Here is a 15,676-nt window from a genome sequence, read left to right as displayed (position 1 = left end):
TCTTTTAGGTTCAATTTTTAAAAAAATTGACGTGGTATCTTCTGTGCCAGCTACAATAATACCAACTCATAAAACCAAGCAATTGTACTTAAAAATTTGTTTCTTAAGCAAACATTAAATTTTCATGTTTGTCAAGAGTTACGCAGTATTTATGGAACATTTTTTTCTGAAATCTACATACTTTGATTCATATGTGGAAAAAATTCCGTAATGATATGCAAGTTAGACATAGAGCTACAAATTTTTTTCTATAACAGTTTTGAAAAGTGGTGTCTTGAAACTGTCGCTTGCATACAATTTTCCAAAACTTTGGAAATTTTTATCTCGGAAACTATGTATTCTACAGCGAAAAAAATTTAGGTTGTTCAGTAACTTGATGGGTGGTCCAGTTAAATAGTTTCAAGAAAATCTGAGTTGGTGGGTGTCATTCCACACTAGAGTTGGGTGATCTGATATGGAATGACCCCATAAGGACCAGCACACATATGGACTGAGTGACATTGTAAAGAAGATAGACAGTCCAACACCATCTGGCTCAAGAGCTGCTTTCTTTGTTTTTAAAGATCTCTACAGTAAAATGACATTGTGTGTGATGTTTAACCTTACCATGTTGGTGAACTTTAATTTTTACTTGTTTTCAAATAACTATGGCAAAGTGAACTAGGCCTATAATTTTAATGTTTAAATATGCATGTTATTTTAAAATAAGTAAACTTTGTATTTTTTTTCAAATTTCAATACCAAATTACACAGTTAAAATGGTGTTTACTTGTAACATTATGTGAACTATTGTTTTCCTTCATCAAATATTTGATTCAAAGTAAATGGCTTTTTTAATTTTTTGAACCCTAAATGTGTAAGAAAGTTTGAAGATCAATGGCATAGTAATTGTTTCATAAAGGTGTATGGAAACCGTACATTTTGTGACTTTGTTTTTCTTCTCAATAAGCTTAATTGTTATTTAATATTAAAATAATAAATTAACAGGTTTCTTTTTAAATTTTATTTATCTATGTATTTTATGTGGACAGAATTGCCTACTTACTGTCTACACTTTTTGTATGCTTAATCATTTGCATGGTGTCATATGTCATTAGCATGGATGCTTTTGTCATTAGCATGGTTGCTTGAATTTTGAAGTCTTTAAAAAAGTTGAAATTTTACATTTTCAGCTCTGCTCACAGGATACATCTCTTCATCTACCTCTGAGTAGGAGCTCATATTTTTTTAATTTTTAAAACTCTATGTGAAAATAAAAAAACAGCACAGTAAAATGGCCTGTAATCTGAGATTCACCCATAAACATATTTAAGCTACTTAACACATTATAAAATACTAGATATATATAACAAAAATTTTTAAGTGAAGAGTAGAAAACAAATTTTTTAATGTGCTTTATTGAAAAATTATTCATGTTTGTCATGTTAACTTAAGTTAGTAATTACTAATTAGTAAAAAAATTATATTTATAGATCATGTAGTAACATCTAGAGTAAGAAGGCATAAATCTGAGTTGGGTTGAATCAGAAATAAAATTTTCGAAAACAAAAAGAAAATCTATCATACTATTATTACATACTATACATATCTATTACTTTATTTCATTAAAAATATCACGACATGTTGCTTAGAGTATTTTGCAACATTTGGACATATTTTAAATTAATCTACATTGCATGAAAGTGTAAAAACTTTGAAAGTTTTACCTTTGATTTACACCATCCTACTAACATCTATACACGACTATAAAGGAGGAATTTGCAGTTAAATTTAAAACCATAATGATTTCACTCGAACTGTGAATATAATAGATCTTAAATGTTTAAACAGGAAACATAAATTAGGGTGTGAAGCAACATTGCTGTATCTTCTTTGATATATAATTTAAATAAGTCTCAAGTGTTGCTTAAGGTAGAAATATTAGGGGAATCTGCTCATTGTAACACAATATAAGAAAATTATTTGTACTTTCACCAAATAATTAGTTGAATACATTTATTTTCAACTTCAAATAAAATAAAAAATTTAATTTAATTTAAATTCATGTTCTGATTTAATAAGTGGGGAGCTTGACCCTCCTGTCGAACACCAAAAAAATCAAGCCTTCTGTTTGCAACACAACACACAATGTACTACAATGTATATTTGTCTGTGTACCCACTTATCTGTTGTAGAAATGTCAGTTTCTGGTCTCACGCACTCATAATGCCTCAGATGGTAGCATGATGAACTGGTGGTGGTGAAAGATATATTGATTGTAATGATAAGCTTGTGGTGGAAAGGCTGGTGAAACTGTTTAAGGTGATAAAGGGAAAGGGCTAATGGGCGAAACTGAGAGATAGGTTGCAGATAGGTGGGTACAGAGGAAGGAGGAACCATGCGTTGTAGATACAGAGAGAGTAAAGATGAACACAAGAGTAAAAGCAATAATTTCAGGTGTGGACAGAGTGGGAGTGGAAAAGGCTTGAGGGGAAGGTATTGAAAGTGAGAGGTGAGAAGGACCTAAGGGGAAAGCTAAAAGAAACAGAACTGAGTCACAGTGCAGAACCCCTAATTATTGAAAGAACACATTTTAATATAAAATTTGGTAAAACCAGAAAAATGAAGCTGCATACTTAATTTTTTTGGGTCAAGTTCACTACATGATGGTTGGAAAGAATGTAGGGGAATATTATATCATCATGGAAGGTGGCTAATGATGACAAACTTGAATGGAGGAACAAAGGAAAATATAGTATGTAATAATGGCATAACTAAATATCGTGAAATAAAAACAAAAGATAGTGCGAGTTTGAGTTTTTGATTAATATATTAGTGGTTTTGGAGCAAACTAATTAGTGGAACAAAATATCTTTATGTAGTGAATAAATATGTAACAATAAGTATTTAGCAGGTAGTAAAAAGTTTTTAGGAAATTTACGGTACTCTGTGTAGTAGTCACGGGAGAAATGCAAGGTTGTGTTTATTTATGTTCAATAAATATAACTGTACAATATAGAGAAAGAATGTGTGGTTGTTTTGTACTTTATAGTAGTGACCTAGAAAGAGACGGTTTGTGTTTCGCAATATACAGAATGTCCCATAAGTCAGGGTACATAGGAGAAACATGATATTTGTTTGTTTGTTGCAGACTGACCAATAGTAGATGGGTTTGAGCAAAGAAGAACGTATTCAGATCATCTTCTTGTGCGGGGGAAGAAGTTTTAGGGACGTAGCTGCAGAATTTAACAGACTGAACCCCGAACGACCACCGATCAAATTCTCGTGCGTGCAGAAATTTGTGAAAAAATTTAAGGAAACAGGTTCCATATAAGATAAACCTCACAGTGGTGCCCCACGATGATTGACTGACGAAACAACATCAATAGCAATTCTTGGCAACTTCGTAAGAAGTCCCAAGAAATCTCTGCGGCGAATGGCCACTGAAACGAATGTTTCCAAAAGCAGCATCCACAGAATTTTACAAGCGCATAAATGGCACCCGTACAAACTTCAACTTCTGCAGAAGTTAAGCGAAGATGATCCAGATCGTCGAATTGAATTCTGTGAGTGGGCCGTGGATAAATGTGCTATGGATCCCGTCTTCCCAAGCACAATTCTGTTCAGTGACGAGGCAAATTTTTACGTCTCTGGTGAAGTTAATCGGCAAAACACGCGTTACTGGTCTGACAAAAACCCTCATTGGATGGACCCAGCAAAATAACAGGGCACTGAACGCATCATGGTATGGTGCGGGCTATGGAAGGATCGGATCATTGGCCCTTTCTTCTTCCAGACGACCGTGACAGGTGTCGCATACCTGGACATGCTTCGTGATGAAGCATTACCAAGTGTCCTGAACTAAGGGGGGGAATTTCCGACATGGTTCCAACAGGACGGGGCTCCTGCCCATTACAGCTTGGCAGTTAGACACTGGCTTGATGAGCAATTTCCTGAACATTGGCTGGGACGTCGGGGAGCAGTGGAATGGCCAGCACGAAGCCCAGACCTTACGCCTTTAGACTTTTTACTGTGGGGCCACCTGAAATCCTTGGTTTACGCAGAGAAGATTCGATCCTGTGCACATCTGCGCGAGCGGATAATTGCAGCCTGTTCACAGATCACGCCAGATACCATTCGCCGTGTTATCCACGACTGGGTGAAAAGACTGCGCCTTTGCATTGAACAGAATGGTCAACATTTCGAACACATTTTGTAAATTTTGTTTTTCCCTATGCACCCTGACTTATGGGACATCTTGTAGAATCAATTAAATGGTAGAATGGTAAAATTCTTAGAGATAAATTTAGCATACATAAGAGTAATTAATATTAACAGTAAAAGATTGTCGTCTTAAAGGTAAAAGTTTTTTTTTTATATTTGTGATTTATAGTAGTGTTTTATGCGCATTTTGTATGCGGTATAAGGTGAGCTGTATGTTGTGCTTCATTTGTAATGTTACATGATAACATTTTTGTCCTTGATAAAATTTATAATTTTGTTCATAAAATCGAATTATGAAATTTCTTAGATAGTGCAAAAACTGCTCATTTTCCTCAGGTAAGTTATTTTGCAATCATAAAAGTACTAAAAAACAAAGTGAATGGTTTGGTGAATGGAGGTCAAGTTGAACCAGTAACCAAATGGGAAGTGCATCGCTTGAACAGCACGCCGAGTAGCAGAAATCTGTTTCTCAGAGTGGTGTATTTCCCTTCCCCCTTTTCCCTCCTACACTAGTGACTTCCTTGGAATAGGAATAAATCTTGTTGGCACATGCACATGCTAAAGGGTGATGGCAAGTGTTAAGCCTTCATCTTTGTAGAGCTTCAAAAGGTTGGGCTCTGGTCTACCATAGCTGTGGAGGGAAAAGGGGGAATAGGGAAAAGGCCCAACACGAGAGAGTGGTTACAGCACCTTGACCCTTCTCCGTACTGGTTCAAGCTGGATTTAAAAAATGTATATATTTACATCAATATGGTAGGGATATTGATGAAGTCGTTGTAGAGCTCCTACTAGCTAAAGGGCTCCACTAGTTGAGAAAGTCAGTTTATATATGTGCTATTCCTTCTAGGCCACGGTTAGGTATTTAATTATGTGCAGTTACTACTAGCTTGACTGCTGTTAACACATAAATAGGTAGTATACATATGTAATTCGTAGGTATGGATACAGTTGGTGATAGGTAGATTACAATATCATACAAAACACAACATGGTAATTTTAATTATTTATTAATGAAAATATCTCAGGTTTATCTTAAAAAAATAAATTATTTATTACTTCCAAAAAATCCTAACCATTGTTGGCACTGCAGAACACATATATATTTAAAAAAAATGTCTGGAGTGACGATGCGCACATTCATTAACTAATCAAGTGTCTCTTTTGTTCGGGTTCGAAAATCTCATACACAGGTTCAGTTTATAAATAGGGTTTACATAAGTTTTTACCTCGGATAGATAAAATAACTTAGGTCGGTAGAGCTCTGATGCTCTCACCCAGACCACTGGGTGATGACAGTTGTGTGTTAAAATAACGTGTCAAATTAAGTTCACTTAGTTAATTTTTACAATATTTCCGTTTATCAATGTTTCTCTTGGAATTGGGCCGCAGAATAACTAGGTACGGGTGTGATACGTGATTCGTACTAGTGAAATGGGGCAACAGACTCAGTCATTTCTTACTCACGTATTTTTTTTACTCCTAATAACTATATCCTTTTGAATAAAACCCTAATAATACTCACTTACGTTTCAACAATACTTTTATACCATCCTTTAGTTCGGATGCCTATTTCTTCTAGCTATTTTTCAGGATAAAATTCCGTCGATATCTTGTATGTGTTCATCCATTAGTAGGCCATTACATTCTCTTAAAACCTTCTTAATTTAAGTCATCTTAACAATGCATGCCAGATTTAAAATACGGCTCCTGATTGGCCGATAACCAAAGACAGTTACATTATTTTAAATCAAACACATTAAAACCACGCGCAACAATAGCGCGGAACACAAAATCTTACATTAAATTAGAATAAATAAATACAGAAATAACATTTTTTATTAATAGAAACGGTGTCAAATTAACAGTTTACCATTTAAATGTCAATTGCTCCTAGAGGGGTCCTTGCAATTGTTAGTCTCAACGTTCGTTTTTGTCCAGTTCCAATCACATAGACATACACATCAAATTGTACAAATAGTTTTCAACTAATAAAATTATATACATGGAACAAATAAATATAAATTAAAATAAATAATTACTTAATCGGGGCTGAAACAAACATAGTTGCAGTACATCGTTAAGAAGATGGTGTTGTTATTTTTACCCGCCTATATTGTTACAGTGCAAACACAGTAAGGTAAGTGAGGCAGTAGTTGACCATGTGTCAGTAATTGACCATTTTGGATAAAAATTGTAGTAATAAGGTTTACTTTAGTGTAAATATTAAAACAATTGCAGAAAACTACACTCCTGCCATCTACCTGGAGTACTATAATTGTGCTTCTTACTTGTTTACATTTGGAATTAAGGGCGGGTACAGACTAGAACATTTCAACGGACAGAACATTGTTCGCGAACATGTTTGCAACCAATGTGGACGGGAAAACGAACATTTCCCCGTAACAAAAAATGTTCGGTTGTTTGTTCGGTTGCGATCCGATATTTGTCGGTTTTTGCCCATCACATCAAAGGATGTTCGCCGTGGCTCGGATAACAGTCTGGACGTCGCTGCGAACACTTCCTGCGAACATTCAGTTGTCGACGTGGAGCGGTGTTGTCTTCACGGAGTGAGTAGCGGTGCGTGACTCTTTTGTTATATGAGAATGGAGTGGTCCAAGGAAAATCAAATAAAACTGATAGATTTGTATAAACAACAAACAGTGATATGGGACCCAAACAATGTTAATCATTTCAACAAAATTAGAAAACAAGACGCGTGGGAAGAAATCGGGGCCGAAATGGACAGAGATGTGGACGAATGTAAGAAGAAAATGGAGAGTTTGCTATCAGCATTAAGAAGGGAGAGGAAGAAAATGAAAGACACTGCTGGAACTGGAAAAGGTGGGTTCATTTCAGTTTTATTTTGTAAAGTGGATTCTTTTAAAACATTAGTACATTTTGATTACGTAAACAAAATTTTAAGTCGCACAAATTGTTCTACAAACAGTAATTTGTTACAGGAACTGACGAAATGTACAGAAGTTCCTGGTTCGCTTTCGAAAGTCTACGTTTCTTGCTGGACAAAAATAAACCAAGAAAAACAATTTCGACGGTAAGTACAAGTTGCTTGGTACCAAACGTTCATACTAAGCATATTCATCTTGCCACGTTACTTTCCCTTCTCGTGTAAAATACTCCGCCAACTCTTCCCTTACGTCAAGTACCGCATTCTTTGATCTGCGGGGAACCCTTGTAACTGGCAACAACGAACCCATATCTGTACCATCATCCCTCCAACGCCCGTGTATTACGTCTCCCGCTTCTTCATTATCAAATGTTCCCGGGGGTGTGTAAACTGTAGCAGATTCTGGTCTTTTTCTCAAGAAATTGTGAAGCAAGGCAACAGTCATTACAACTCGCTCAGCATTTTGTGGTTCTAAGAGAAGAGGTTTCCTCAGCACGCGAAAAACTGAAGATGCAATGCCGAACACGTTTTCCACAACCCTGCGAGTACTGCACAACCTGTAGTTAAAAATCCGTTCCTTTGTCCCTTTACGATGATAACCAGCATATACCTTCATAAGGTTGCCCGACAAAGGAAATGCTTCATCCCCAATAAAAAAATATGGGATATCTGTGTTTCTGTTCCTCAATGGGGCGGCGGGAGGAAGATGCAATGAGTTCGATGCAATCCTTTTGCCCAGCTCAGAATTTGCAAATACGCCACCATCCGATATTCGGCCTTGGCATCCCACATCTACAAATAAGAAATTGTAATTGGCATCTACCAAAGCAAAAAGTACTATATGAAAAATCCTTTGTAGTTTATGTACTCGCTTCCACTATTCATAGGTGACTGTAATACGTGTTTACCGTCGAGCGCGCCTACACAATGTGGGAAATGCCACTTGCTTTCAAATTCTCTTGCTACTGCCGCCCATTCTTCTTCAGTAGTAGGAATCTGTAACAGATATATTCAGAACCACATGTAACGACCGGTTGTTATAATTCTCCTTTGACATTTATCCCATTTATTTCATTTACATGTTTATGTTTCTGCCTAACTCAGTGGCAACTAGTCCAATGAAGGGGACGCAGAAACATTATTATACACACGTATTTGACTTGAAATTTTGCAAAATGCAAGAATTACTGTTGTGTGGTGTAATAACAATTTAAACGATGTAGCTATAAAACCAGTGAAACATTATTTGGCTCAAACGATAATTTATTTATAATTACTTATTATGACATTTTTCAGATGCGAGTAGAAAGCGAAGAGAGAGACGTAGAATGTGGTGCAGTTGGAGAATCAGCACAGGAAACTGTACCGAAAAAGAAGAAGCAGCGAGTCGAAGATGCACGTCTGGACAAAGCCTTTCATATATTGTCGTCCACCGCGAGTCAGCTTAACGATGAGTGCCAACATTTTGGAAATTTGGTCGCATCTAAGTTGAGACAGTACAACGTTGATACTAGATGTACAATTGAAAATGACATTATGGGTATTTTCCTTCGCGCTAACAGGGGTTTCTACAATAACACTCAGAATTTTATACAACCACACTATCCATGTCATTTTCCATCGGACAACTCTGTCATGCAGTCAAACACTGTATTGTCCAACCCTACAACCCCGTGTCCTTCAGCAGGATCACCTACCTTGACGTCTGATGATGATGATTTCATTATTCACGATCTCTTATAAAATATTTTTGTTTTAATTACAGTGCTCCTAATGATTTGTAACACAGTGTAAACAACTTTGTCATTTCTTATAAATAAATGTAGAAAATTACGTTAATAAATCTTTCAATTACACAGTACCGCAGAATAAGTCAATACTTACCTTAATGTAATCCTCAAGTCCTTCGATGAGAGCAGAACACACTTCAGGAATAACTGTGCTGATAGTCTGTTTTGAAATTTTAAATACATACTGAAGGCTGGTATACGAATCACCAGTTGCTAAAAAACGTAATGTCAATGCCAGTCTTTCTGTAATTGGAATTGCTTTTCTGAACGACGTATCTCTCTTACCAATTTTCGCTCCTATCAAATTGATCAACCACTCAAAATCTGATGGGTGCATTCTTGTAAAGTTCTTGTAAAGACCACTGACTGACTGAAAACTTAAGTCTGCCAACAAGTTCGAGCCACTATATGTTGTCCTACTTTCATACAGTTTTGTAATCCACCAACGGCGAGATTTCCTTCGCTTTTTAACCGCATAGTGAATGTAAATATATACAGCTGCTGCTACTTGCGCCTGTGTACTCATCGTGCCACTGCTAAGTACGGAATGGGTCACAGGGAACACACCTCGAACAATGTTCGCAAACAAGGTTCTTTCGAAATCTGAACACTGTTCGTAAAATGTGTCGAACACTGTTCGCTGTTCTGTTCGCTAAAATGTTCTAGTCTGTACCCGCCTTTCGATGGTGGACAGTCAATGTTGGTGAGTGGTTATGTCGTCTTATTTCTGAAACTTTTTTAGGGAATTTGCTAAGGAGACCTTGACAATAAGGGTTTATAAAACTGCAAGTACCTTTTTAATAATATTTTTCATAGTACTCACTTTAAAAAGTAATGTTCTATATTGATTTTATGTAGTTTACTGTTTGTTTACTGTTCACCATAATATTGCTAGGGGGTGGTCAAATAATGAAACAAAAATAAGAAAATTTTCAGTAATTAACCAAGGTGGTCAATTACTAAGTTATTCCTTTTTTTGTTTAAAAATATCAATATTGTCCCATTTGTTGTTTTGTATTTTTCCACAACATTTAATACTGTTATTAACACAATGAGTTAGGTTTTTCCAATAGATGACCAGGTGGTCAACTACCAGAACATTGGTGTGTCAACTTCTAAATAAATGTTTTGTATATATCATTACAGATCTAGAATGCCACCCATAAAAGGCATTTTTCGACATTACACAGAAGAGGCGACGAGGGAAGCCATAAATGATGTAAGAATTAACAAGACACCTGTCCACACAGCAGCTAAGAAGTATGGTGTGCCAAGGATTACTCTTAAATATAAAATAGAAGGTAAATCACCCATTGGAAGAAAAATGGGACCCAAAACTATATTAAGTCATGAAGAGGAAACCATTCTAGCTAACTGGGTGCTGAAAATGGCAGAAGCTGGGTTCCCCATAACCGTCAAGCAACTGCAAGATAGTGTTCAGCGTATGATGATTGACATAAAGATATACAACCCTTTTCCTGAAGAGTATCAAGATGCTGCTGTACCAGAACCATCAAATGTAAAAACTCTTGAGGTTAAAGAACACAATAATCCTAGTATACCAGGGCCATCAAATGTACTGTCTTGTCTATCTGAAGACAATAAAGATTTTGACACCACAGTAAGACCGGTATTGTCAAACATACCATCTCCATTTAAGAAATACTTATTCTGTCCTCTTGTTGGCAAGAAAAAAACACAAAAGAAAAAAACCAAAAGAAAGACTACCTGCAATAGTGTCAGGGTAACTTGGACAAAAAAAGTATTTTGAAAACAAGATTAAGAAAAAAGAACTAGAAAAACTCAAAAGAGAAAGAGAAGCTGAAAGGGAAAGAAAGAAAGAAGAAAAAATGAAACACAACAAAGAGAAAATAAAAATAAACCAGAAAGGAAAGAAACCAACATGCCAAGAAACAAACCTATTATGAAGATTTTGATACAGAGTCATCAATTTCTATTCCTGATGACAGCGATGGTGAAGGTTCAGACTGGAATGAAGATTCCTATAATGAAGATGAGCCAGGTACCATTGAAAAGGATGATTTTGTAATAGTGGAGTATGAGGGGAAATATTACCCAGGGAAAATAATGGAAGTTATTGATGATGTCTTTGAGATAGCTACCATGGTTCAGAGTGGTATTTCTACTTACCGGTGGCCTGTCAAGGAAGATAAGCTTATTTATACGAGCCAACAGATAAAACGTAAAATTAACCGTCCAAAGTTGTGTACCTACCCATTGCGGTTCGTACCTTATTCCAGAAATGAATACTTACTCAGTATTTCGTAAATTGTAAGAATGTGTGTTTACTTAGAGATCCACCTAACTCTCTGACCTTACAATTTCTGTGTGATATAACAACGAAATTAAACTTGTGTATTTGTGGCAACAGAAAAAATCTTGTGCGCTCATCATGTGTAATATTTGAGTGACTTACTTAATGTAATGATTTATGTTTATGTATCTTACACTTACAGCTAATATGATGTGTGTCTTTAGAATTTTACAGAATATCTTATTGCATTAAAATATTGGTAAATATGTAGAGTAACGGTATATGCGAAAAAAAATTCTAAAAATCCGAAAATAGTTTTATTATATGCTCTTTCACTTCCTCTTTTCAAAACAACCGGCGGAGATAAGAAATTCCAAATAATTCAGGAGATATCAATTTTTTTAATTTTGCAATACAAGACCTGTGCAACCATTGGAATGTCGCAATTTTTGTTATTTTGCCGTGTGTTCGTGAATGCGTAATTAATAAAATGGTCGATTAGGTCAGGTCAGTTACATTATTAATACTTTCAAACTAAGCCGACATGAAAAATAGTGTGAATTAATTTTAATGGGTGTTTAGTTTTAAAATATTTATAATGTAACTGACCTGACCAAACAAACCGGTGACAAAGGATGAACACTGAACAGTAGGAACTAAAATGGTCGATTAGGTCAGGTCAGTTACATTAAAAATACTTTCAAACTAAGCGGACATTAAAAATAATGTGAATTCATTTCAATGGTTGTTTATTAAAAGTATTTATAATGTAACTGACCTGACCAAACAAACCGGGACAAAGAATGAACAGTAGGAACTCACGTAATTATATTTTTTTTACTTATTTCTTGCGCAACAAATCCAAATAACAAAAATAAAACATTAAAATTTGAAACGTTAAAAACTCACCTAAGTTAGAGGCGGGTACAATTTCTTTGCCATTAGTAGAAAATGATGTAGTCATTCACCTACGTCGCGAAAAAAAAAAAAATCATACTCGTAAACAAGAAACAATGGTGGCCGCATGAATGCAAGGTATTGTGATGAAAATTTAAAAATTCGAAATCTCCTAAATTATTTGGAATTTCTTATCTCCACCGGGTTTAATGAAAAGAGGAAGTTAAAGAGCATAGAATAAAAGTATTTTCAGAATTTTTAAATTTTTTTAACAAATATCGCCGAACTATGAAAATTAAAAAATTCAATATCTCCTAAAGTATTTGGAATTTCTAATCTCCGCCCATTGTTTTGAAAAAGAGGAAGTGAAAGAGCATATAATAAAAGTATTTTCGGATTTTTACCATTTTTTTTCGCATATACCGCTACTCTACATATTTACCAAAATATTAATTAAAATGCATTATTGCCATCATTATTTTAATTTCGAGAATATGGCCAACAACTAAAACAAAAAGTGGTCAACTACTAGTGATTTGACTTTTGCAGATGGTCAATTATTAACACAAATCATTGATTTCAGAATAAAGCCACATTAAATAGAAAATTAATTTATTTCAAAATATTGATGAAATGTGTGCTAGATGGAAGTATAGTAATACATTTAAGCTAATAAGTCTGAGTCAGTAGCTAATAGTTATTAATATATAGCAGCTACAAGGAAATTTTTCACTTAAGGGGTCAACTACTACCTCACTTACCTTAATGGGCATTTTGGACGCTAAAGATTCAAATGTTTGTTTTGCACAAGATTTTATTTCTGGAAATTAAAATATTGTACATAATATATTTTCGGTATCATGTACAATACTAGAATAGGTAGGGCTGAAGTAAACTTTACAATACCTGATAAGTTTATAATATAGTAAAAATAATTAAACTAAACAAATGTGGTATCGCCAAATATACTAAACCGTGAGGAACTGTAAGTTATAGAATACAATACCATAAATATAATATGAATGATATTGTATTACATACTAAAATAGGTAAGGCTGTAGTATACTCTATGATACCTGAGATGTTAAAATTGAATTTATAAAATAGCATCACAAAATATACCAGACCGAGCAGGATTATAGAACATAATACAGTGGGAAAAATATCTTCGGTATCATATTTTATACTAGTATAAGTTGGGCTGAAGTATCAAATACGATACCCCAAGCAAGTTTGATAAAGAAACATAGGCCTAGTTTGTGCAAAACAAACACTTGCATCCTCCTCGTCCAAAACCTCCATATTTCCGTGCTTGTCCAGAGACAATGTAATGGTGGTCAACGCTGGCATGTTGGTGACATTATCAAAATTGCTTCAAAGTATTTTTAATGTAGCTAACCAATCCACCGTGTTGTGATTTTTAATATATAAAATGTACCTTACCTAACCTAACCGCTTGTTGACATAATGAATTATTAGTTAATTGCATACCCTTTCCACAATTTTTATAAACATATTTCTCCACGGTAGCACATTTGTCAAGTATTACATAAAATAGACATTGTAGCATTGGAAAACGAGGGGTCAGCAGTGCATTGACTAGTGCCAAAGGATTGATTAACAGCGCACAAGACGCACGAAGCAAATGTTTACGTATTTTTACTGCAAAAATCATCTATAAATTCACTGTCGACCCACTATTGATAATACTACTCTATACTATCATGCTTTATCATCTTAAAAAAATAAGTTTTCGTATATGGTGTAAATTATTTTTGCAGACTTTTAAAAAACATATGTACACAACAAATTACCATTTTTCATTGTCCCCAAGTGCTTCAATAAGTCTCTTACGAGCTTCGCTCACTTCATCTGACATTGTATTTACTTAAATTATATATTTAAAAGATGATGTTTCTGTTTTTTTTCCGGTAACCGTAAAAAAAATTAACTTCACACCTCGGTCAACTTCCATATGAATAAGCTAAACAAAAACAAAATAAATACAGTAATCAACCATCATGGTTTCGAAGAAAAAACTCTAGACAAAAACATCCTCCCTAAACATTTTAAATGCAGAACTCTTTATTAACAAAAATAAAATAAAGTGTTATTACTACAATATTTAAAAATATACTTGGCTTTCTATACAAAAAGTACTGTCAACTTTTACTAGATGGATCGACCGATTTTTCTGTAGAGGCGGAAATGAAGGCGCTTGGGAAGGAACTAGGGAGGAAATCGCGGGAAGCAAGGGATGCTTACATGGAACAGCTGATCGGGGAAGGGGGGACGGTAAATGGGACGGAGCTCTACAGATACATAAGAAGAGTGAAGGGTGAGGAGGGAATAGGGGTTCTCAGAGGAGGAGGGGGGCAGGAATATACAGAGGACAGGGAAAAGGCAGACTTACTGCAGGAGCAATATCTGGCAGTATTTACAAAGGGGGAGGCATGGGAGGGTAAAGAGGACGACAGTTTAATGGGCAGGAAGGCCTTTGAGCTGCGACTGACAGATGTAATTAAGGTGATCAGGAGGTTGAAAGGGAGAAAGGCAGCTGGGCCAGATGGTATAGGGAATAGTCATTTGAAGTTGGGTGATAGGGAGATTGGGAAGTACCTGTTGGAGGTTTTCAAGCAGTCTCTGGAGGAGGGGAAACTACCAATGGAATGGAAGGAGGCAGTGGTAGTTCCCATATACAAGGGGGGAAATGATAAGGCGGAGCCAGGAAGTTACAGGCCGGTCAGTTTGACGTCCTGTGTAGGAAAAGTGATGGAGAGGTTGGTAGGAAGGTACGTAAAGGGGGAAATGGAAGATCTGGGGTGGGTGGATAACAGGCAGCATGGATTCAGGATGGGGTTCTCATGCGAGACCCAGATGGCTGGGCTGTTGGAAGACCTGGTGGAAGCGGTGGACGGGGGGAAGCAGATAGATGCAATCTTTATAGATTTTGAAAAGGCGTTTGATAAGGTCCCCCATAGGAGGTTAATGGAAAAGGTTGAGTTGCTGGTGAGGGATGGAAGGGTGGTAAACTGGGTGGGTGATTTCCTGAGGAATAGAAGACAAAGAGTGAGAGTGGGTGAGGAAAGCTCCGAGGAGGGGGAAGTGACGTCGGGGGTGCCACAGGGGAGTGTGCTGGGGCCTCTGTTGTTCACAATTATGATAAACGATCTGGGGGAGGGCATGAAAGCCAGATGGAGGCTATTTGCAGATGACTGTGTAGTGTATGAGGTTGTGGGGGAAGGGGGATGTTTAGCAGAGGACTTGATAAGGTTGGAGCAATGGACGGAGAAAAATGGAATGTCCTTGAATGTTGGTAAGACAAAAGTTGTCAGATTTACAAAGAGGAGGAAAGTCACACGAAATGTATATTACTGGAAGGGGCAGGAGATAAGAGAGGCAGCAGGATATAAGTACCTGGGGGTGACACTGAAAAATGACCTAGGATGGGCGGAGCACATAGAGGGGGTGGTCAGGAGGGGAAGGCAGGCGCTGGGGTTGCTTGGTAGGACCCTGCAGGGAGCTGGGAGGAGGACAAAGGAGAAGGCATACTCCACATTGGTCAGGCCAATGTTGGAGTATGCGGCGGCGGTCTGGGACCCCTAC

General features: G+C 36.3%; 1 protein-coding gene across 3 annotated transcripts in view; it reads right to left on the bottom strand.

Moving 5' to 3' along the window:
- LOC134527737 (transcriptional adapter 1-like) overlaps window positions 1-14,110 on the bottom strand; it is a 140,480-nt gene extending 126,370 nt beyond the window's left edge. The window contains exons 1-2 of one of the 3 annotated variants that reach the window (XM_063360663.1): window positions 13,885-13,960; window positions 8,017-8,104 (exon numbers count right to left, since the gene is read on the bottom strand). Coding sequence is in view for 1 of the 3 variants with exons in the window: in XM_063360661.1 (XP_063216731.1) it covers window positions 13,885-13,949 (65 nt within the window). In the remaining 2 variants the exon portion in view is untranslated. The other 2 variants (XM_063360661.1, XM_063360662.1) reach the window with 2 other exon arrangements.
- Window positions 14,111-15,676: the final 1,566 nt, after the last annotated feature.

Source organism: Bacillus rossius, chromosome 1, assembly GCF_032445375.1.
Source record: "Bacillus rossius redtenbacheri isolate Brsri chromosome 1, Brsri_v3, whole genome shotgun sequence".
In the NCBI taxonomy this organism is placed as follows: Eukaryota; Metazoa; Arthropoda; class Insecta; order Phasmatodea; family Bacillidae; genus Bacillus; species Bacillus rossius.
This window is presented reverse-complemented; position numbering and strand designations above follow the sequence as displayed.